The sequence below is a fragment of the Mytilus californianus genome, unplaced genomic scaffold (assembly GCF_021869535.1).
Source record: "Mytilus californianus isolate M0D057914Y unplaced genomic scaffold, xbMytCali1.0.p SCAF_3, whole genome shotgun sequence".
NCBI lineage: Eukaryota > Metazoa > Mollusca > Bivalvia > Mytilida > Mytilidae > Mytilus > Mytilus californianus.
Genome location: NW_026262679.1, coordinates 128,625,891 through 128,651,617, shown reverse-complemented (window position 1 = coordinate 128,651,617; position 25,727 = coordinate 128,625,891). Strand labels below are relative to the sequence as shown.

At 34.2% G+C, this 25,727-nt stretch overlaps 1 protein-coding gene across 1 annotated transcript; it reads left to right on the top strand.

Annotated features, from left to right (window-relative positions):
* Positions 1-6,207: 6,207 nt before the first annotated feature.
* LOC127733763 (uncharacterized) lies at positions 6,208-6,825 on the top strand. The gene has a single exon (XM_052243076.1). It carries the CDS (start codon positions 6,208-6,210, stop codon positions 6,823-6,825), a length of 618 nt encoding a protein of 205 aa, XP_052099036.1.
* The last annotated feature ends 18,902 nt before the right edge of the window (positions 6,826-25,727 follow it).

Below are 25,727 nucleotides of genomic sequence, written 5' to 3'. Positions count from 1 at the left end.
GAATGTAAATCACACAATAAATGCCGAAAATGCAACAAAAAAACACCATACAAGCCTGTGTGGAGGTCGATTTGTAGTTGAACAGAAGTCACAGTCAGTAACGTCGGAGGGTCAAAATGGAGATAAAGCCGTACCAGTTGTAATGCACACGTCAACTACAGTTAAACAACACGCAAATGTTTTGTTGAAAACCGCAATAGCACCAGTACATTTTGAACACAATTACGCAGAAGCAAGTATTTTATTTGACGAGGGTGCTCAACGTTCCTTCATAACTGAGATTTTAGCCAGGAAGCTAAATGTTAAAGCCACAGAAAAAGAGACAGTTCAACTTGCTGCATTTGGAGACGTAAGTAACAATGTACGCCCACTTGAATCTACAACTATTGATATACAGACCGATTCTGGAGAGAAGATACCAATTCAGGCACTGATTGTGCCAACCATATCCGTTCCTATGCAGACCAACATGACTCGTAACGTAAGAAATTTGCCGTAATTGAGAAGTCTTAAACTAGCGCATCCACTAAGTTCACATGAACAGTTTGAAATTTCGTTGCTGATAGGAGCAGACTTTTACTGGAAGATAGTGGAGGATAAGGTGATAAGGGGGGATGGACCCACAGCAGTTAGTTCCAAAATTGGCTATTTATTGTCCGGACCAGTAAGCGATAACAGGACTTCGTCAATTTCTCCCGTCCTTTTGAATATCATTTCAAGTCATCATATGGAGGAGTAAAGTATTGAAAACTTCTGAAAGTGAGAATCTCTAGGGATAAATCCAGCTGAAACAGATGAAGATTTAAAGTACCTACATACATATTAACAGACTTCACTGAGATTTGAAAATGGACAGTACCACGCCAAGTTGTCATGGAAACAGGACCACCCTCACTTGCCATCAAACTTCTATATCGCAAAATCGAGGACAGAGAGCACAATCATAAGACTTTGTCGGGAACCAGAGCTACTTCATAGATATGGGGATATAATTAAAGAGCAAGAGAAAAGAGGATTTATAGAAAAGGTAAATGAAGATACATTTCCGGTAAAACTCATTATATTCCTCACCATGCTGTAAAAAAGGACTCAGCTACCACACCCATTAGAATTGTATACGATTGCAGCTGCAGACAATCGCCACACCATGCCAGCTTAAATGACTGTTTAATGCCTATACCGCCAGTACTTAATGATCTTACAAAAATTCTGATGAGATTTCGACTTAACAAAATTGGAGTGAGCACAGATATTGAGAAAGCCTTTCTACATGTTGTCCTAGACAACAGTGACAGAGATGTCACACACTTCCTATGGTTGAGCGATCCGAATGACCAAACTAGCCAGCTGATTATTTACAGTTTCAAATCTGTATTATTTGGCGCCACATGTTCTCCATTTATCTTAAATGCAGCATTACTGAAACACTTAGATAAATACAAAACGGAAACTGCATCCACCATGAAGAAGGATTTGTATGTTGATAATATTTTGTCAAGCCTTAAAATGAGAAGAAAGCTCTTACATATTTCTGTAAAGCAAGATCGTTATCCGAATGACCAAACTAGCCAGCTGATTACTTACAGGTTCAAATCTGTATTATTTGGCGCCACATGTTCTCCATTTATCTTAAATGCAGCATTACTGAAACACTTAGATAAATACAAAACGGAAACTGCATCCACCATGAAGAAGGATTTGTATGTTGATAATGTTTTGTCAAGCCGTAAAAATGAGAAGAAAGCTCTTACATATTTCTGTAAAGCAAGATCGTTAATGTCAGAAGCTGGGTTTAATCTACGCTCTTGGACATCAAATAGTAGCCATCTACGAGAACTTGCACAAGCTGAAAAGAAAATGTACTTGACAAAGACACCAAACCGAAAATACTAGGACTACGTTGGGATACAATTACAGACAAACTTTCTTTTCCGGAAGTAAAATTGAACCAGGAAATCGGGAATATCATAAAGCGGGAGATTTTAAGCCAGTCATCAAGGATTTACGATCCGTTAGGACTTCTAAGCTCTATTACTGTGAGAGCCAAAATACTAATGCAAGATTTATGGAGACAGAAAATAGACTGGGACAAACCTATACCGTCATCGGAACTACAACATCTATGGATAAAACTAGCTAAAGATTTAAAGATCACAACAACTGTAAAAAAGGAAAAGGCACTATTTTACAAGCTCGTCAGTTAACATGGACCACAATGAATTACATCTTTTTCTCGATGCAATTATGGACGCATATGGAGCTATAGCATATACTTGTAATGGAAGTCATTCAGCAGTAGTAATGGCGAAGAATCGTGTAGCACCACTAAAGAAGTTGACTCTTCCAAAACTAGAACTAATGGCTGCACTTATCGGCGCTCGTCTCGCTAGCCACATCAGGACTACGCTACCTAGCAACAAAGTCGTATTTTAGTCAGACAGTCAAATTATTCTACACTGGTTGAATACGTCAAGACAGTTAAAACGATTTGTACAAAACAGAATTAATGAGATCAAAAATTTGACTACACAGGATGAATGGAGATATTGTCCAACTAAAGAGAATCCAGCAGATTTACTGACTCGATGACTGCCTACGGAACAGTTTTTACAGAACGCACTTTGGTTTAACGGACCCAAATAGCTAACCGATGAGGAAAAATGGCCGACATGGAAGTCAACGCTCACAGATAGTACCGTATTATCATCCTTCGTAGAACACGAAAACAACGACGACCCAACAACAAAAGAAGAAAGTAACAGTCAATACGAAGCAGGAATTGACATTATTATGGACATTACTCGGTACAGCAGTTTATTCAAAACTATCCGAGTGACCGCTTTTATTCCAAGATTTGTAGCCAACTGTAAAATTCCAAAATCACAGAGAAAACCCGACCAGCTTAAAACTAGTGAATTACAAAAGAGGGACGAAAGATACCAGAGGTATAGTCAAAATCATAGATCGAAAACAAACTGACAACGTCATGGCCAAAAATAAAAAGACAAACAGACAAATAATAGTACAGATGACACAACATAGAAAACTAAAGACTAAGCAACACGAACCCCACCAAAAACTGGGGGTGATCCCAGGTGCTCCGGAAGGATAAGCAGATCTTGCTCCACATGTGGCACCCGTCGTGTTGCTTATGTTATTACAAATCCGGTAAATAGTCTAATTCGGTAGGTCACATTCGTGAAAAGAGAAGGGTATTGTAGTTACGACATTAGGAACATATCCGATATCATCTTTCCATTTATTCCATAACGGTCTAGTTCGATGGGATAGATTCGTTCAACATAGTCACCAAATTTTGTATTATTTAGTGAGAGAACATCATCTATATAGTGGAACGTAAAATTAAAGGAAATTGCTAACTTCTTATCTTTCTTCCTAAGAAGTTCCTGTATGAAGTCAGCCTCATAATAATAAAGAAACATGTCGACAAGAAGAGGGGCACAATTGGTTCCCATTGGAATTCCGACAGTCTGTTGAAAAACACGTCCTCCAAACGTAACAAATATGTTGTCAATCAGGAAATCAAGCATCTTGATAATGTCAGTTTCAGAGAATTTTTTGTTTGAATCAGAGTGATTCTTTACAAAGTAGGATTTATCCCTCCCCAAGACAAGACACTTGTATCTACGTTCGCCATTCTTTTTAATGAAACAAAGTAATACCAACTCTTTCAATTTGTCTTTTAGTTTGGAATGGGGAATACTTGTGTAAAGTGTAAAAAGTCAAATGTTTTAATACTATTACAAGATGAGAGAGTCTTAGATTGTATGTACTCTAAATTTTTTAGTATCCACAACTGATTCACGCCACCTCTAGAATAGGCAGTTTCACAATAACTTTGGAGCCCGGCTTTAATTGCTGATAAAATAGATGTTAATAATTTAGAAAGAGGTTTCGTGGAGCACTTGGAAGACCCAGCAATATACCGTTGTTTGTAAGGACACTTATGTAGTTTAGTTATCCAATACAGTGATGGAAGATCCAGTTCTTCATCTTTGGTGGAAATTCCAAAGGAACATAGTTCAGACCTATGATTATCCAGGATTTCCTCTTTGGTAAGTGTCGTGAGGGTATATGTTGGGTTTCCAAATGAATTGTCAACATGCCATGGAACTATGGATAATGAAATGTCAGCAGAGACAATACTCGGAGGAAATTGCAGACTTGAAGTCACAGACCAGCAAAAGATTGTCGCTCGTGAAACAGTTAAGACTATTTCTTGATACAACTGGAACTATTCGTTGCGGTGGGAGGATTCACAACGCACCATTGACAGAGACTGCTAGATTCCTTCATTTATTACCTAAAGACCATCTACTTACTCGATTGGTTGTACATGATGTACACGAAAAATTAAAACATTCTGGAGTACTAGTTACCGTAACTCAGATACGACAAACATATTGGATTCCGTCCATTCGCCAGTATGTGAAGAAAGTTTTATACAAATGTATAACTTGCCGAAAAGTCAGCGGTAAACCTTACATAGCACCTGATTCGCCGCCGTTGCCGAAAATCAGATTGGCAGGAGCTCTGCCTTTTACAGTCACTGGAGTAGACTTTGCGGAACCCCTGTACGTTAAGGACAGAGAGAAAAATATTTATCTGCCTGTTTACGTGTGCTTCAACACGTGCCGTTCATCTTGAAGTAGTACCTGACCTACTTTAAAGCCTTCCACATTGAGCAAACCCGTACCGTATAGTAATCTAGAAAAGGCACCGACATGACAAAATGTAAAACATCTCAGATGAGAAAACCAACGGCCTGTACGAAAAATATAATTGATAAATTTACTGTATATCGCTTTTGGTTGATTTGTGTCGTATAAGTTAAAAGTAAGAATGTAAGTAAAATTCGATCAACAGTGAATACTTAAAATGATTTTTTTTTAATTTATCTATTTTAATATTTTCCATAATCATTTTCCATAATCAATACTTAGTTACAATATACCCTATATTGTTTGGTGTTTTTTTTCGATCCATTTAAAACCATTATAAAAACTATTTGGTAGCTATGTGCACTTCAAAATAATCAATAAGTGTATTCATAATAGTTCAAACCTGATCACAAAAGATAAAAAAGGAAACCTGTTTTATACTTATAATGTAAAAATGGCGTTCTCAAAATCAATCAGAAAAGGACAAGTTCCTGTGAATTGTGGATTATGTGAAACTGATAGACCCATTAAGTGGAAGTGTGTAGACTGTGATCTTTTATTGTGTAATCATTGTAAGGAGAAGGTACATTTTCGGGTAAAAACTGCAAAAGATCACAAAGTAATCGATATCAAAGATATTGGACTACATAAAGAAGAACTAGATTTTGCAAACATTCCTTGTCAGAATCATGCTGGACAATATACCTGTCATTATTGTAAGACATGTAATACTCTTGTTTGTCAAACCTGTGTGAAAAAAAGTCACAAGAAACATAATCTAACTGAAATTCAGGAAGAATATGATATGAAAATTGACATGTTAAAGAAAGGACTTAGTAAAATTCAAACGGACAGGAAAATAATAGTCTCCAGAAAAGAACAGCTTGTCCAACTTTCATCGACAAAAAAGTACAATCAGGCAAATCAAGACATTTCTGAGCATGAAAAAGTTGTCAAAGCCGCTGTTGAAAGTCACTTTAAACAAGTCCGAGATAAATTAGATCAACACCAAAAAACTGTTTCGAATACTATAAAATCCGATTTAAATGCCGTCTCTGTCTTATTACAGCAAGCTAGTGATAAAAACAATGAAGTCCAGGAATCCATTCAAATAACTGATGCTTCAAAGTTCTTTAAAGTAGTTATGAATTTAGAAAAAAATATGGACATCAAAATGCCAGAACCAAGGTCAAATCATGACTGTATGCCTAACTTTTTTCCAGGTGAGATCTATCAGTCTAATATTGGGGTGCTCAAATTTGATGAAAATTCATCTGATAAACCACATATTAAGCTGGACTTAAATAAACAATATGAAACTGATTTTCTGGTGGGTTTAATTTTATTCTCAAGTATTGATCAGTCATTCTGGATAAGTTCTGGTAGATTTGGTTTAGTTCAAAAAGTGAAAACAGATGGAAACAAACTGAAGATACTAGCAAGCTTTAATATCCGGCTCTACGGTGTGGCTGTCACTCAATCAAATAATTTACTCCTGTGTACCGGGGGAACAAAACTACAACAAATGAGTAGTAATACAGGAACACTAATAGACACAGTATATGATATGTCACCATTGCGTCCTACAGCAGTCTATATAACCAGTAACAATAAACTTCTCGTAGGAGGTTTTAATTTAGACTACCCTCAACCAGGAAGACGAGTTGTTATACTAATGAATCAGAATGGAGCCCATGAGAGAGTGTATGAACATGATCAACATCAACAACCTATGTTTAAATATCCTTACAAAATAACCACGACCAGTAATGGGAATATGTATGTGGTTGATAGAATAAGTGATTACGAAAATAGAGTAGTAGTGTTAGGACAGAATGGTGATATGATCAATATTTATACAGGAATCATACAGATCAACAAAGACCGGCCATTCTTACCAGAAGATATAGTGACAACACCCAGAGACAATGTTATTGCAGCTGATATGAGAACTCATACACTTCATATCCTGAACAATGCTGGTCTGCTGATGACTTATTATAAAACAAGTGACATAGGCATACTTTTACCTTGGTCTCTTGCATTCAGTCCATCTGGAAAACTCTACATAGGAAAAAGTGGACCAGAAGGCAGTAAAACCATGGAGGCCAATTTATACGAAGTGACCATATCAGGATTTTGAAGTATAGAAATAACTGTGGATTTATATTTTTTTAGAATGAACACTCCATCCCAAATTCCTTGTTTTCGAAGGGTTTTTTTGGTTAATTTCTTATTAATCATATATAAAACCAATCATTTTTTTTATTATTGAACATTACATTATAGCTTAAAGAAATGATAGAAAATCGGTAGAATATAAAAATGAACATCTAACCTAGTTGTTAAAGTTCCTAATAACTCGTTTCAAAATAATATCCTGTCATATGTAATGACGACAATTCTCTAGTTAACATAAGTTTTCAATTTCTTCTTCTATCATAAGGAAAAGTGGTTAGGTAAATTTTAAACGGAGAGTCCCTTACCAAATGGCAAAATCAAAAGCTCAAACACATCAAACGAATGGAAAACAACTGTTCAAATATTTTTAACGAGTTATGCCCTTGGAAATATTAATTATAACGGAAATTGTATTTGCATTTGCCCTTAAGCCTTCAGTTCTTCATAAGATGTTTATAAAAAGTTTTAAAAAACAAAACAACATTTTTTGTAGTTATTGCCCTTGTAACTTGGATAGATAAAATATGTGCAACGAGGGTGACATTGGAACTCTGTTCTTTTATTGTAATTCGAATATTAATCGTTGTGTGTTTAGCTGCATTGCATCATTAAAAAAATTATAAAATAAAGTATCATCTACATTTTGTGTTTATTGACTTTAGTGAGTAATTCCCCAAACTCTAGTGTTTATACTTTGGATGATTTATTTTTCACTTTGAATTTGGAAGAAAAAAGATTTCTTTCTAAACAGATAATATTTTGCTACATCCTTATGATAAATATAATATCCCAAAAAATGTATGTTCTCTGACAGGAGCATTTATGGGCATGCTGATAATGTATGCTGGTTGAAGTCGAGCAATGTATATGGTAAACTGGGTTCAACCGATCAAGATTTAATAGGGGTTATAGCATTACAACAAGAGTATGCATTTCAAATTGTCTAGCCTGCTTGATTCAATATAGTTGAATTCAACATTGGAAGCCTTTACGACTATGGTCTTCCTAAAGGTATTACTGGTACATAAGCTTAACAGTATTTATGAAAATATTGTTCAGTTTAGATGAACCTTGTTAGAAGGACATGTTAATCGGACAATCATTCAACATGGCAAATTATTACTGAAAGTATCTGTGAAACTGACCTAATGAAAAATTACGATGATGGGTGCCTGTTTAGTGCCGTTAAACGTCCAGTGGATAATTAAATGCATATTAAGGACGAGCATGATAATGTTATATGAATATGAACCCTACTTTGTACAAGACCGACACGCTGAGCACGATTTATAATTTAACAGTCCGCAGAAAGACATGTCACCCAACCGGGCACGTTATTCTGAATTTCGGTCAACAATTTTGTATTTCTAACTCTTAAATGCTGGTTCTTAGCGGAGAAGCAAACATTTATCAGTCTTTGATCTTACACGACTATGAGTGGCCAGAATAACATACCGTAAGGTTTTCACTTTCAACGCGTTGATTTTTACTTCCAACGTATTGGTTTTCACTTTCAACGCGTTGGGTATCATTTTCAACACGTTGGTAAAAACTAACGCGTTGATTCGTAATTCATACGGTACGAAAAACCAACGCGTTTTGCTCTTTTGTCAACCAATCAAAATCTTTCTTACAAAGTATTATCTAAATATGGGTTAGACTAATGACTGAACCGCTGACAGGACAATTATCGGACAATGACAGGACCAAATGAGAAATGTTAATAACTTTTTTATTTCTCATAGGAATTATCTCAAATTTGAATTAATAAGAATTCATAATTTTATACATAAATGTAAGAACATAAGACATAACAAAACATTTAACAGGACTTACAAAAGAAACATCATAACTAAACACATCAATGTTAGATATATAAATACCGAGACACGTCGTATAGCAATGCGTATTCACACTCGACAAAACTGTCATATTCAGAAATAGGTCACGTTCGGTACTAAGCAAACCAGAAGACGTATAGCATCTTGGAATTTTTCATCATTTGTCTAATGATGGGAAAGAGGGGGATTACTAGATCAAGTGTATGTAATAGCATTTGATTGATGTTTCCATTACGTCAATTGGCTAGTATTTAATGCTTCTTTAGAACGAGAGCAAATCAACAATATAAACACTAGGTAGGTGATACAATAGAGGACGTCCGGGATGACGGTCAGGGAAATCTAGACTGCCACTGGAAAATGAAGGTATATTGGATAGAGACAGAAATGTTGCCTTACAACAAGTCATTTACAGACCCTCAAAACGTTGTTACAAGGGTCCTGAAAGTACAGAGAGCGTGCACTCTCTCTTCACGAGGGATAGGATTTAACGTCCCCATTCTGACTGGACTTGGTTGCATGATCGGAAGATAATCGAAGTGACCATATATCTTTCCACAAGTCACCTCGTGTTATTAACATCAAACATTGAGTGTTTCTCAAATGTATGAAGCCACTGTTCTGAAATGATTGGTAAGTTGACAAGGTCGTCTTTTTCTCAAACGGTTAATGGAGTCGAAGTTCCTTTAGACAATTGTCAAAAACAAGAAGATCAAAGAAACCAGATCATTTAATTTCACAGTCAGATACATTGATGTTCTTTCCATTTACAATCTAAACTTTTCAGATAGGGTTCCATTAATATATCCTCCAGAACTAGAAATTAATGAAACAACAGACACGGCTTCCTCCGCCTCATTTTATAACTTATACCTGGAATTTGACATAAGCAGTCATCTCAGTACCAGAATCTATGACAAAAAAGACGATTTTAGTTTTGAAATTATAAATTTCCCCCACCTTAGCAGCAATATACCAACTTCACCTGCATATGGGATATATGTTTCCCTACTCTTTCGGTATTCAAGAGCTTGCAGCTGCTACTCAGACTTTATAAAACGTCACCAGTGTCTGAGAAGAAAGTTGACGAACCAGGGTTATGTAAAAGAACGTCTTGTCCTTTTTCTAAAAAAGTTCATCGGAAGATACCAAGACCTTGTTGATGAATATTCCGTATTAACTTCACAAATAATACATGATGGTCTTGAAGTATAGATTCTTGGTACTGTCGTTGTTTATCATCTTAATTACGTGTTATAGTGTTCTTTTAATTTGTCCTTGTGCATTTTAACCCTTCCTGTTTAGTCCATTTTTGGTAATATACTTTTGGCGTGGCTCGGTATTTGTACAACCCGCCATTGTTTTATTGTACTATGGTCATTTTTGTATTCTTGTCTTTCATTTTTGCTCCTGTACTTTGTCTATAGAGTGTTTGTTTGCCATTTTTGTTTTCTTTGTTGAAATAGATTCTTGTTTTTATAGTGATTAAGATTATAACACAATGTTGACTATGAAGGAATATGACAGTTGTTTTCCATTCGTTTGATGTGTTTTGATTTTTCCATTTGATAAAGGACTTTCCGTTTTTAATTTTCCTTGGAGTTCGGTATTTTTGTTATTTTACTTTTTTTAAACACTTAATTCATTGGATGTGTACTGATTGGTACTTTCGTGTGGGAGAACATGATTAATGTATTTGTTGTAATTGGCTTTCAACTAGCTTTCAGTAACTGAGATTATTTTTTTTCGACGCTTTTGGGTCTTTTGTTTTTATGTAAGTTGTTTTTGTGCATCACACCGATCTTTTGGGTTAAGTCAATTAGATTCTTACATTTTTGTTCTGATATTGTGTAGTTACACTACTGTCCCAGGTAAGGAGGAGGATCGAGCGCATACAGACATGTTTAACCCCGCCACATTCTTCATGTGCCTGTCACAAATAAGAAGCCTGTAGTACAGTGGTTACCGTTGGTTCATTTCTGTCAAATTTGATTTTCGTAAAATGTTTTGTACTAATTTAGGCCGTTAGTTTTCTCGTTTAAATTGTTTCACATTCTTGACGTCAGAGCCTTTTTATAGCCGACAACATGGTATATTTTTTGTCATTGTTGAAGGCCATATGGTGACATATATTTGCTTACTACCACTTCCTTTTGACTGTGGTGGATCATTTACAATCATACCACATCTCTTCATCTTTATATTTCAAACTTTTTTCAAAATTGTCTGTAATAACATAAAAAGTTTTTGGTTCTCCAAAATGTTGATATCAAGTATACCTGATGACATTTATGGCAGAAATAAGTGTTATTAGCCCGGAAATACTGCCATAAATTATTTCCTTTCTTGTTTGATATAAGCCAAAGGCATATGGCATATAAAAAGCAAAGTATAAATGCTTCACGGGGTCATCATTCTATGAAGAATTTGGTGCCTTTGTATTTCTACTCAAATGTCAATGTTCATCTATCATAAAATCTGTATGTATACCCAACGATATGGTTAGTTACAATAAATGCAACCTCTTCTTTCCGTAAATGTGAAAACTTTGATCTTGTTACCATGGATACAACAGATTACATTTATGTAACCGACCTTGACACACTTTTCCTCAGAAGCCTGTAAAAGCTTTATTTTAATATAAATAAGAAGATTTGGTATGAGTGCCAATGAGATAACTCTCCATCCAAGTCACAATGTATGAAGACTTAACAAGTATAGGTCAAAGTACTGCCTTCAACACGGAGCTTGGCTCACACCGAACAGTAAGCTATAAAGGGCCCAAAAATGACTAGTGTAAAACAATTCAAACAGGAAAACCAACGGTCTAATCTATATAAAAAATGAAAAACGAGAACCACCTATGAACCACATCAACAAACGACAACCATTGCACAACAGGCTCCTGACTAAGTTTGGCTTGGCTAACATATGTTGAAAAATGATGTTGTCTTAACAATTTGTAATCATACGACAAAAAAAAAAGATGCTTCCCGATTGTGAACTTTATATTTCAAGCTATTAACCCAAGAGTTCCAAGTTGTGAGTTGGTTGACCGTTATGGAATATCTGTTTCACAGATGACGACGGATACGTTTCGATTGTAGAAACTACAATCCCGCCCCCTTTTTCCCCGATTGTGACTTACCGAATTAGACTTATCATCGGGTTTGTACTCACATGAGCAACACGACGGGTGTCGCATGTAGAGCAGGATCTGCTAACCCTTCCGGAGCACCTGATATCGTCCTAGTTTTTTTCTAAAAGGGGTTCGTGTTGCTCTTGCTTTAGTTTTAAGTGTTGTTCTTTATTTTTCAATGTGTCTGTTGTTTATATCGGCAACAGTCTCGTCTTTAATTTGTCATAAAAATTCAAATTTTTACAGTTTCATGGTCAGAACCTTTACTTTACCGATGGTTTATCAATTTGGTGATGTATAAATAAAGGCAACAGTAGTATACCGCTGTTCGAAACTCATAAATCGATAGAGATAAAAACAAATCCGGGTTACAAACTAAAACTGAGGGAAACGCATCAAATATAAGAGGAGAACAACGACACAACAAAAACACAACATTAAAATGTAACACACACAGAAACGAACTATAATATAACAATGGCCATTTTCCTGACTTGGTACAGGACATTTGAAGAAAAAAAATGGTAATAGGGTTAGATTAGAGTAAAATACCATTCCGACCAGTCGACTTGTTCAGGAAAGTTATTGAACGGGTAAAAGTATTTATAGTGATAAATGTATATAATTACAAAAAATAAATCTGCCTATAAATGGCCTTTAATTTTAATTGTTTCCTTGGGTTGCTGTCTCATTAACATATTACCCATGCACATCTCCTTTTATTCACATCTGAAAATACAATTTTGTTCATATAGTCTTATTATCTTTCAAAATATAGCATCGGAAATTTGGAATTTTGGGCTTGGGACACTTGACCGAATGTTAATAAAAATAAGAGTGTGGTATGATTGTCAATGAAATAACTATCAACCAGAAACCAAAATGACTACAGATTAAAGCAACTATATGTCACCGTGAGGCCTTCAACACTGAGCAAAACCCGTACCGTATAATAAGCTATAAAATGTCATCAAATGACAAATTGTAAAACAATTCAAACGAGAAAACCAACGGTCAATACGAAAAGCATAAACGATAAATTTACCCTATATAAATCTTTTTCTTGTTTTGAGTCGTACAAGTTGTAAGTTAGACTGTAAGTAAACTTCAATCTTTCTTAAAGTTTAATCTGCTGTTAAATCCATAAGGAGGCAAGACTGAGAGAAATAGACTGGGTAAAAACATAAATATATATCTTGATTTTTTAGTTAATTTATTTTAATCTTTTAAACAAGTTGCTTTAAAAAAAAGAAAAGCAATAAGTGAACCCGAGACCGCTAATTGGTCATCAAAAAGTTGTTGATGAATTTTTTTTTTTGCTTTTGATTTGAAATAATTTTACTCAAATTTCATGTTGAATGTAACTCTGTTTCATACAACTTATAAGATGATTTCGTATTTTGATCCTGAGAATAAAACACCAGCTTTATTAGGACCTCTTGTATACTGGCAATTATTTTTGGTCTCATAAATTGTATGGATTTTCTGAAGTTACTTAAATCAATCTAACTGTTCTACAGGAAAAACCTTGTTTAGAAGATTATCTAGTTTTCAGACGTTTTATGAATTCCCGAACATGCTCTCAAAAGAACCAATTTATTTCAAAAGATTAAAACTAAACTTATACTCAATCTGAAATGTGTATGACTTACTAGTATTTTTACTCTTAAGATATTTTGCGAAAAAAGTCGATGTTTGTTAAAAGTCATTAAACTCATCATAGATATCAGGATTACAGTTTGAAAAGAGAAACAACTAGAGGTCAGAATACCATGATAAAGGTAATGCTTCAAAGTTACATTTTAAGCTCTTACTCCTAAATTTAGATAAGAAAGGTGAAAATTCACATTCCGCGATTGAAATTGCTATTTATGAAGGCACGTGGTTTTTTTGTGTAAGAAATAGAATGAAAAGCATACGCACTGTAATTCTGGACTAGAATATGTATTTGCGTTATCAAGTTTATTTTTTCTAGGCTCAAATCTAATTTTAGTCAAGCTACCTACCTCAAGAGGTTTGACTCCAGATTCATGTCCATTTAATCCGGAATTTTTGTGAACGCAAACCGGTATTGCTGTCAAATCGGATTTCAAATCCAATTTTGTAGTGTCGTGTAAAGAGGATGTAATATAATATAAATGAACCAAGACTATGAAGGATAGCTGACCAACAATATGCATACAATTTTTAAAATCGCACCATATTGCAAAAGATTTAGATGCTATAAGTTTGAACTATCAAAAACTAAAAAAACTAAAAAAAGAATGGAAATTCAATTTAAATATATACCTGTTAATAAATCTTTTCCGACAAACGTCATGTATTTACTCATGGACCTTTTTTTTCAAACCATTTTCTTCTTCAGGGGACATAACACAACATTATTAATTATAATTTTATTCTATTGGTGGTTAATAAAGGCAACAGTAGTATACCGCTGTTTAATAGTCATAAATCGATTAAACTGACACAAATCCGGTTCACAAACCAATACCGAGGGAAACACATCAACTATAAGAGGAAATAACGGAACAACAGAAACACTGAACTGCTACAAAAGTGGTAAAAGTTTATGTTTAAACTTAATAATTTTAATGAATATTCCCTTGGTCTGCTAGTATCAATTAATGAAATTGAATTTTATTTACAGAAATTTCTGTTTGTTTAAATTTTTTCTGCTTTCTGACCAATGTGTTTCCTACCTAAGATAAATATTTTTAAAGAAATATTGTTTGGTAGTTTTCTTCTAGCTTTCCGATATTTGCTCAGTGTAACATGGAAATACAAAATATCACGTGATAAACGTTCAGAAATAATCAGTTTATTCTGAGACACAATCCATATTGTCAGTATATTATTCACAGGTGTTTTGTCTCAATGAAAAATAGCAAGTTGTATTAAATACTACATACAAAACGTGTATAGGGGCCGTCTCAAAACATAAATTAAACAAATGTGTTATTATTATATTTGCTTTTTAATAAACATTCACAACAAAACGCATATGTTCTGTCAAAAGGCAAATAGGTTGGAAATATTAAGGAATTTTTACTTCAATCTAATCTTTACTTTTTACTTTCCGATCTACAAATACACTTTGTTTGTTGAAATAATATAATATCACGTGGTAGCCTATCCACAGAGGGACTGTATCAAAGACACAGAAAACTTTCTGTATATACGATCGAACATTTTCAAGACGTTCCGAGAATCTTGTTTCCGAGGATATCTGAATGGCCCATGGAAGCTACCAAAACTCAACAACATAAAGGCGTGAGCCCCTTCGGTGGTTCACGCACTAAAATAAAAAGATGTGGTATGATTGTCAATGAGACATCTCTTCTTCACCAGAGACCAAATGACGTAGATGTTAGCAACTATAGGTCACCAATGAACAAATCCTATGCCGCATAGCAAGCTATTAAAGGCCTCAAATTGACAAATGTAAAACGATTCAAACAAAAAAAAACTAACGTCCAGATTTATGTACGAAACAATAAAGAAAAATAATAAACAAATAAAAATCTGTTCTATCTTTGATGTATAGTTTCTGAGATGAGACCTTATAAAAAAAAAATTAAACCTGAATACTACAACAAAAAAATGGAGGTTAATGCCATAAAGTTTATTTCATATTGACATATAGTGTTTTAAGTAATCCAAAAACCTAACATTATTAATTGACCTCTCATGTAAAGAAACTGAAAAAGACCATACCCTGTAACCTGATAATAAAGTAAAGGCAATATAACATATACTGACACACATTACATAAAACAATATTTCGCTGAGGAAATACGACACATCGATTTTTTTTTGTATAACAGATAGCATTTTAGAATTTTTGATCATTTGTCTAATGATGGGGGGAATAATAAACCAAGTGAATGTAATAGCATTTGATAGATTGGTTGATGTTTCCTTTACGTTCGGTGGCTAATATTTAATGCTTGTTCAGGACGAGTACAAATTAACAATACAAACATTAGGTTAGTGACACAATAGAGGCCGTCCGGGATGAAGGTCGGGGAAATCTGGACTAGCACTGGAAAATGAGAGTATATTAAATAGGGACAGGAATTTTTCCTTACAACAAGTCACCTACAGACACTCGAAAAGTTGTTGCAAGGGTTCTAAAAGTGCAGAGAGCGTGGCACTCTCTCTACACGAGGGAGCGGATTTAATGTCTCCAAGATGACCAAAGTGACCTTATTTCCATACCCAAGTCACATTATGTTATTAACATTAAACATTTAGTATTTTTCATATGTATGAAGCAAATCTTCTGAAATGATTGGTAAGTTGACAAGGTCGTGCGTTTCTCAAACGGCTAATGAAGTCTTTACACTAAATCCGTTGGATGTGTACTGATTGGTACTTTCGTCTGGGAGAACTTGAATAATATATTTGTTGTAATTGGCTTTCAACTAGCTTTCAATAACTGCGAGTACTCTTATTTCGGTGCTTTTGGGTCTTTTATTTTATGTTAGTTGATTGTGTGCCTCACGCCGATAGTTGGGTTACTAGTAAACCAATTAGATTTTTACATTTTTGTTCTGGTGTTGTGCTGTTTCACTACTGTCCCATCTTAGAAGGAGGGTTGAAGGCACACAAACATGGTTAACTCCGCCACATTCTTCATGTGTGTCACGAGTCAGAAGCGTGTAGTACAGTGGTTACCGTTGGTTCATGTCTGTCATATTTGTTCCGCATAAAATGTTTTGTACTAATTTAGGCCGTTAGTTTTCTCGTTTAAATAGTTTCACATTGTTGATATCAGGGCCTTTTATAGCCGACTATACGGTATAATTTTTTTCTCATTGTTGAAGGCCGTACGGTGACCTATCATTGCTTACTACCACTTCATTTGAACTGTGGTGGATAGTTGCATTATTTGCAATCATACCACATCTCTTTATTTTTATATTTAAAAACTTTTTTCTAAATTTTCTGTAATAACAAGCCTTACTAAGATAGCTCGTTACTTAATGATCTCAATTTAAAAACGTTTTAGGCTCTCCAAAATGTTGATATTAAGTAAACCTGGTGACAATTATTGCAGAAACACGTGCTCTTTGCCCGGAAATATTGCCGTAAATTATTTCCTTACTTGTTTGATATAAGCTAAAGTCATTTGGCATATAAAAAAGCAGCTTACAACTTCTATGAAGATCTTGGTGCCTTTGTTTTTCTCCTCAAATGTCAATGTTTATCTATCATAAAATCTGTATGTATACCCAACAAAATGGTTAGTTACAATAGATGTAGCCTCCCCTTTCTGTAAATGTGAAAGACTGTGATCTTGTTACCATGTATACAACAGATTACATTTATGTAACCGACCTTGACATACTTTTTCCTCAGAAGCATGTAAAAAATTTTAAGATTGGCTTGGCTGATATATAATGAAAATCAATGTTGTCTTAACAATTTGTTATCATTCGACAAAAGAGATGATTTTAGCTTCCCGATTGTAAACTATCCTTTTCTATGTAGCAACATTCCAGAAGCCGCTGCATACGGAGTACATAACTCCCAGTTGATACGATATTTCAGGGCGTGAATTTCCTATCATAATTACCTTGATAAAGTGTTGCTGCTCACAAGGAAGCTATTAAACCAAGAGATCCAAGTGGAGATGTTGAAATCATCCCTTCATAAATTTTACGGACGCCATCACGAGTTGGTTGATCATTATGGAAAATCTGTTTCACAGATGACGACGAATATGTTTCAATCGTAGTAACTACAATCCCGGCCCCTTTTCCCCCAATGTGACCTACCGAATTAGACTTATCAACGGGTTTGTACTTATTTGAGCAAAACGACGGATGCCAAATATGCAGCAGGATCTGCTAACCCTTCCGGAGCATCTGAAATCAACCCTAGTTTTTTTAAAAGGGGTTCGTGTTGCTCTTGCTTTAGTTTTAAGTGTTGTTCTTCATGTTTTTTTTTATTTTTCAATGTCTGCTTTGTTTATATCGGTAACAGTCTCGTCTATCCTTTGTCATAAAATTCACAGGCGGTCAAGTTTCATGGTTAGAACATTTTACTTTACCGATGGTTTATCAATTTGGGGATATCTTAAGGTTAGATAAGGGTAAATTACCATTCCGCTATTTTGTGATGCCTCATTACTTGCTATAACTTATATACTTATTTTATAGGAGTAACACGACGTTTGTCGCATGTAGAAATGTAAAAAATTGGGGGTACTGCAGTAAACATTGTAATATAATCTTAGTCACTATAAAAACAAATAACTATTTCAACAAAAACAAAACAAAGTAGCATACATACACTCTATAGATAAGATACATCAGCAAAAATGAAAGACATGGCTACAACATTGATCATAGCACAATAACACAATGGCAGATGTATAAATAAAGGCAACAGTAGTACACCGCTGTTCGAAATTCATAAATCGATAGAGAAAAAACAAATCCGGGTTACAAACTAAAACTGAGGGAAACACATCAAATATTAGAGGAGAACAAAGACACAACAGAAACACTAAAATGCAACACACACAGAAACGAACTATAAGATAACAATAGCCATTTTCCTGACTTGGTACAGGACATTTTAAGAAAAAATGGTGGGTTGAACCTGGTTTTGTGGCTAGCAAAACCTCCGGCTTTAATGGCAATGTTAAATATAACACTAAAATGACAACATAACATTATAAGTACCGAACCACGCCAAAAGGATATGACCAAAAATGGACTTAACAGTAAAGGTTAAAAATGTACAAGGACAAATAAAAAGAACACTATAAAATTGAGAATGGAAATGGGGAATGTGTCAAAGAGACAACAACCCGACCATAGAACAGACAACAGCAGAAGGTCACCAACAGGTCTTCAATGCAGCGAGAAATTCCCGCACCCGGAGGCGTCCTTCAGCTGGCCCCTAAACAAATATATATACTAGTTCAGTGATAATGAACGCCATACTAAACTCCAAATTGTACACAAGAAACTAAAATTAAAAATAATACAAGACTGACAAAGGCTAGAGGCTCCTGACTTGGGACAGGCGCAAAAATGCGGCGGGGTTAAACATGTTTATGAGATCTCAACCCTCCCCCTATACCTCTAGCCAATGTAGAAAAGTAAACGCATAACAATACGCACATTAAAATTCAGTTCAAGAAAAGTCCGAGTCTGATGTCAGAAGATGTAACCAAAGAAAATAAACAAAATGACAATAATACATAAATAACAACAGACTACTAGCAGTTAACTGACATGCCAGCTCCAGACTTCAATTAAACTGATTGAAAGATTATGTCTTCATCATATGAATATCAGGCACAATCCTTCCCGTTAGGGGTTTAGTATCATACCATCATAACATATATGAGAAGAACATAACCCGTGTCATGCCAACAACTGGTTTTTAAATAAATGTGTTTAGTGCCGATGCAAAGACCCTATAAGTGAATCAATATTAACGCCAAAATATGCAATCTTTAATGACCTGACAACAGTATCGTAACTATATCCCTTCTTAATAAGTCTATTGAAAGGTTTTGTTAGCTTCAGAGGTGAATACTGACATTTTTGTGCTTTATAAAGAATATTTCCATAAAAAATTGGATGTGAAATACCTGAACGTATAAGAAGTCTGCATGTTGAGCTATATTTACGAATGATGTCCTTATACCGATGATAAAATTTAGTAAATGTTTTGACTAGTTTGTGATATCGAAAACCCTGGTGTAATAATTTTTCAGTAATACATAAATTTCTCTCGTTAAAATCTAAAACATTGTTACATACACGAGCGAATCGTACAAGTTGAGATATATAAACACCGTAAGATGGTGACAAGGGAACGTCACCATCTAAAAATGGATAATTAAGATGATAAACAACGCCAGAACCTAGAATCTATACTTCATTATTTGTGAAGTTGATACGGAATATTTATCAACAAGGTCTTGGTATCTTCCAATGATATTTTTTAGAAAAAGGAAGAGACGTTATTTGATAGAACCTTGGCTCATCAACTGTCTGCTCAGACACTGGTGACGTTTTATAAAGTCTGAGTAGCAGCTGCAAGCTCTTGAATACCGAATGAGTTGGGAAATGCGTATTCCATTATGCAGGTGAAGTTGGTACAAAATTATTCTTTAAAAAAATCCGCCTGTATGTTAACCTCTAAATGGCCTTTTATTTTTGTTTAGTTGGGTTGCTGTGTGACTAACATATTACCCACTTCTCCTTTAATTCACATCTGAAAATATAATTTCGTTCATATAGTCTTATCTTTCAAAATAAAGCATCGGAAATTTACAACTTTTGGGCTTGATCGAGACACTTGTCTTGTGTTGACGACCGTTTTGGTTTGTTTTGTGTCGTGTAAGTTATAAGTTAGACTGTAAGTAAACTTCGATCAACAGTGAACTCTTGAAATCATTTTTTTTAATAGATCTATTATAATCGTTTCCATAATCAACAAATAGTTACAATATACCCTATATTGTTTGGAATTTTAGACTTGAGACACTTTTGTTGATGACCGTATGTTATTAAAAATAAGCAGGTGTGGTATGATTTTCAATGAGATAACTATCCACCAGAAACCAAAATGACTACAGATTTAAGCAACTCTATGTCACCGTAAGGCCTTTAACATTGCACAAAATCCGTACCGTATAGTAAGCTATAGTCATATAAAGATGACAAAATCGAAAACAATTCAATCGAGAAAACCAACTACCAGTACGAAAAAAAATAAACGAGACATTTACTCTATATCTCTTTTTGGTTTGTTATGTCTTGTATAAGTTATAAGTTAGACTGTATGTAAACTGTAAGTAAACTTCGATCAACAATTAATGTATTTTAATCGTTTCCATAATCAATACATAGTTACAAACTACCTTTCTATTTAAAACCCTTATTAAACTATTTGGTAGCTATGTGCACATCAAAATAATCAATAAGTGTATTAGAAATACTTAAACCTGATCACAAAATATTAAAAAAAGATAACCTGTTTTATATATACACTGCAAATATGGCGTTCTCGCAATCCATCAGAAAAGGACAAGTTCCTGTATATATGTGACATGGGCATACTTTTACCTTGGTCTCTTGCATTCAGTCCATCTGGAAAACTCTACATAGGAAAAAGTGGACCAGAATGCAGTAAAACCATGGAGGCCAATTTATACGAAGTGACCATATCAGGATGTTGAAGTATAGAACTATATTTATAGGATTTATATTTTTTAGAATTAGCACTCCATCCCAAATTCCTTGTTATCGAAGGGGTTTTTTTTTTGGTTATTTTCTTATAAATCATATATAAAACCAATCATTGTTTATCATTGAACATTAAATTATAGCTTAAAGAAATGATAGAAAATTGTTAGACTATAAAAATGAACATCTAACCTAGTTGTTAAAATTCCTAATAACCCGTGTCAAAATAATATCGTGTCATATGTAATGACAACAATTTTCTAGTTAATATAAGTTTTCAATTTCTTCTTCTATCATAGGGAAAAGTGGTTAGGAGTAACTGATTGTCAAGCCTATTGTTCCTCTTTCGTTACATATGTATTTGTTTGAATATATTTATTGGATTTTTTTTCATAGGGAAATTTTTAAACAATTAGTTAGGATTAGGTAAAATTGTGCAATTCATATATTTTTTTACTAGTATCTTTGATGAGTATATTCTATGTGTATGATCAGTTGGATAGCAACGGCAAATCAGTACGGACGCAATGCATACATTGAGACTTTTTCAATATTTCCCTTTTTTATACGATCTGTTTATTTATTGTAATTGGAATATTAACCGTTGTGTTTAGCTGCATTGCATCATTAATATATTACAAAATAAAGTATCATCTACATTTTGTGTTTATTTACTTAGGTGACAACTTTAAATGCCGAATGCCGAGTGTTTGGCGGAGAAACAGAAAATATTAAAGTCTTTGATCTTACACGACACTCAATGTGAGCGCTACCAAGAGACCACCGAGATGGTTCAGGGCCTGGAGTCATAGAAGTTTCGAGTACGATTATCGTACTTAGACTCAGAATTCAACCAATCAAAATATTGGATTTGCGTTTCGGGCACAAAATTTGCACTGAGTAAAAGTTGTATGACCAAGAGTCCAGGGATCTATGAATCCTCAATATAAGATGAAAGTTAGGTCAATCATGTTAAATGGACAGGCTCCTCTTCAAATCAATCCGTACACCGATATAAAAATAGAATAAAATTATGAACATAAAAATTTCATATACAAAATGAAAATAAAGAAGATGTGATATAATTGACAATGAGACAACTACCTACAAGGACCAAAATGACGGAGATGTGAGCAATTATTAGTCACCGTATACGGCCTTCAAGAAGAAAAAAGAAACCCCAGCAAAAAAAAAACCAACTGCCTGATATACAAATGCATGAACAAAACAATAAACGTGGGAAAAAATATGGTAGACAGCAACCAACGACAACCTTTAAATTGCAGGCTCCTGACTTGTGACAGCCATCTATAAAATGTGAAGGGTTAAACATTTTTGCGAGTACTCCACCCTACCCTAACTTGTGACAGTAGTGTAACTCTATAACAAACGGTAAAAATCAGTCGAAAAAGGCAGGACTCTCAGATAGGCAGAAAACCCCAAAAAGCAACAAACATTTAATATAGGTTGCACTTTGTAAATAGAGCTATTTCATAAGCCACGCCTCTTTTGAGGAGATATATAATATTCATAGATATGTTAATTTGTTAACGTACTGGTTCCCAGATATGATCTCTGTATTTCATCTCATAAAGACATAACTTCGGAATGTTACCAGTATAGAAAAACATGGTAGCGCTTAAAATTTAATTCTTAGGAGGTCCAATAATGGAGGCAGAGGTAGTATAGAATTTTAGTATAAGTTTAAACTCTTAGAAATTCAGGGCATATAAATGTTGAAAATATGCAGCACAGCCCTATATTCTGACCTTTGAATAAAATAGTAGTGCATATCAACTTGCCGTTCTGGGATATAATTTTTCACGAAACTTCACAGTAAAAGTGGCACAGTTTTAGCCGCAAAGGGAGTTCCTATGGGAAATTGCATTGTCTATATTTACAGAATTGCAACCTATAAACTTAAAGTACCGATCTTACAGCACTCGCAGTTACTGAAAGCAAGTTCAAAGCCAATTTCAACTAAACATAAATCATGTTTCCATGACTTAACTATCAAGCAGTTCACATCCAATGGATTTAGTTGATTTATTATAAATGTAGTATCTGAGAAGGTTGACTAATCACAAAAAATGAAGTCAAGGTCAGATAAACACAATCAGAAATGTACACCTTACATATTCTACCATAGTTGACCTTTTTCTTATATACAAAGTATGTGAGAAATTTACCTAATTTATTTTTATCTTAGACCAATGAGCCCTGTAAATAAGGTCAATGTCAGATGTCAATGTGTACACAAATTTTAGAAATTATGAAAGTGCCAAATGTAACTGTTTCTATTTAAAAACCTGAAGAATCAATTCATAAACAAAATAAAAATAAGAAGATGTGGTATGATTGCCAATGTGAAAACTGTCCAACAGAGACTAAATTACCTAAACGTTAGCAACTAGAGGTCAACGTACGGTCTGCAACAATGAGCCAAGCCCATACCGCATAGTAAGCTATAGAAGGCCCCAATTGACAAATGTCAAACAATTCAAACGAAAATATGAACGGGTTGATTTATATACAGAACAATTATGAACAATCAAATAAAACGTGTTCTAACTTTGAATATATAGTTTAAAAGATGGAGACTTTATAAAAAAAAAAACTAAACCTGAATACTGCACTATAAAAATTAAGGTTAATAGCATAAAGAATATTTCATATGGGCATGCAGGTCCGTACGCTCCACAGAGAGTCAAATTGTAAACAAGCATATCACTGACACTACCAAGCTTAAAACCTCGTCCGAACATTTGAAAGTCCCGACTATGTACTGGTTACCTAAATTACACAAACAACCATTTAAATTTCGTTTGATTTCCGCATCTAGTAAGTGTTCTATTACTAAGCTGTCAGTGCTTCCAACTACCTCCCTTATTACTATCAAAGAACTTGTTATTAACTTTTGTAATAAAGCTTATGAAGATAATGGTATTAATTATCTTTGGAGTGTTAAAAAATTTAAAGGGTTTAGATAAAATACGTGCTTTTGATGGTCCTTTCAATTCTGTTGACAGTTATGTTTTTTCTACTCTCTACACTACACTTCCTCACAATCTTATCAAGAAAAAGTTTTCATATTTGATTAAATGGTCTTTTGAAAAATTTCGTTGCAAATTTATTTGCAGTAACTCGTTTAAAGACTTTTCTGTAACGAAAAAAGAAAGTATGCTAGATACACTTATTGGAAATGTGAAGATATGATTGAAGCTTTAAATTTTCTCCTGGACAACATATATTTACGTTTCGGCGATAAAGTGTATCGGCAGGTTGTAGGTATTCCTATGGGCACTAATTGCGCCCCTTTAATAGCAGATTTATTCCTGTATTGCTATGAATGTCAGTTTATGACCAAACTCAGTAAAGACACGTCATTGTTACATTTGGTAGACACATTCAACAATACCTACCGTTATCTTGATGATATTTTTTCGTTAAATAATCCAGAGTTCTCTAAAAATACTACCGAAATTTACCCAAAGGAACTTACCTTAAATAATTCTAACATAAACAGCAGTAGTTGTACTTTTCTAGATTTAGACATTTCAATTTCTAAATAGAAACTCCATACTAAAATTTACGACAAAAGAGACGATTTTTCATTCCCTATTATTAATTTTCCTTTTTTAGACGACGATGTTCCTTTGGCTACATCATACGGTGTTTATATATCCCAACTCGTTCGTTATGCCCATGTGTGTAGTGATGTCATAGATTTTAACGAATGTAATCAATGCATCACTGGTAAATTATTAAGTCAGGGATTTCGTTACCATAAATTACTTAAAACTTTTACTAAATTCTTTCATCGATACAAAGATTTGATTAGTAAACTTGGCTGTACCTATAGAAAAATTATTTAAAAACGGTATTTCACATCCTAAATTTTACGGCAATATTGTACTAAAAGCGCGGAAATCACTTTGTGATCCATGTAAACTCATCGAACCTTTAAACAAACTTATTAGTAAAGGTTATCTTATTAATGTTGTATTAGAGATTTCCAATAAAATGACATTACTCGACATAACCAACCAATCTGACCGTATCTCGGCGTATTGCATTGAAGGATGACGGAGGGGAGCATAGACTGCATGAATTCTTGGCTCTTTGACTACACATACTTTGTTGGAATAGATGTTATTCAAAAATTAGCACAAACTACTATTTTAATTCTTTACATATTTTGTTATTAAATTTGGGATGATTTCATTGACAACAACCTTTAAAGGGAATAATTAATTCAGGTACCGGTAATCAAATGCACCGATCATTTACTTCGTCATTTCACTTGATATATTTATCTCTCAGACGATGAATTCTCAAAGCTACTAATTTAAAAATAAGTTTGAAAAAATAAAAATAATGGAATCTGAAGCGAGATCATATTCTCATTTTTGATTTAAAAGGTATAAGATAAAACAAGAGTTTCAAACGCGCCGGAATGGAAAAGGTGTACACGACTTGCTTCTTCTTCTTTATTAGCATACTTCTATAATTTATTTCAAGATATTATTGTCAAAGGTAAAATTCAGATCACTGATGCATCTTTCTGTTAGTACTTTGTCACCTTCCGTAGAATTTTATCAAATGGAATTTATGAGGACGCATCCTAAATATATGATTACACTTTGTCATTGAAATCTTGTCTTTA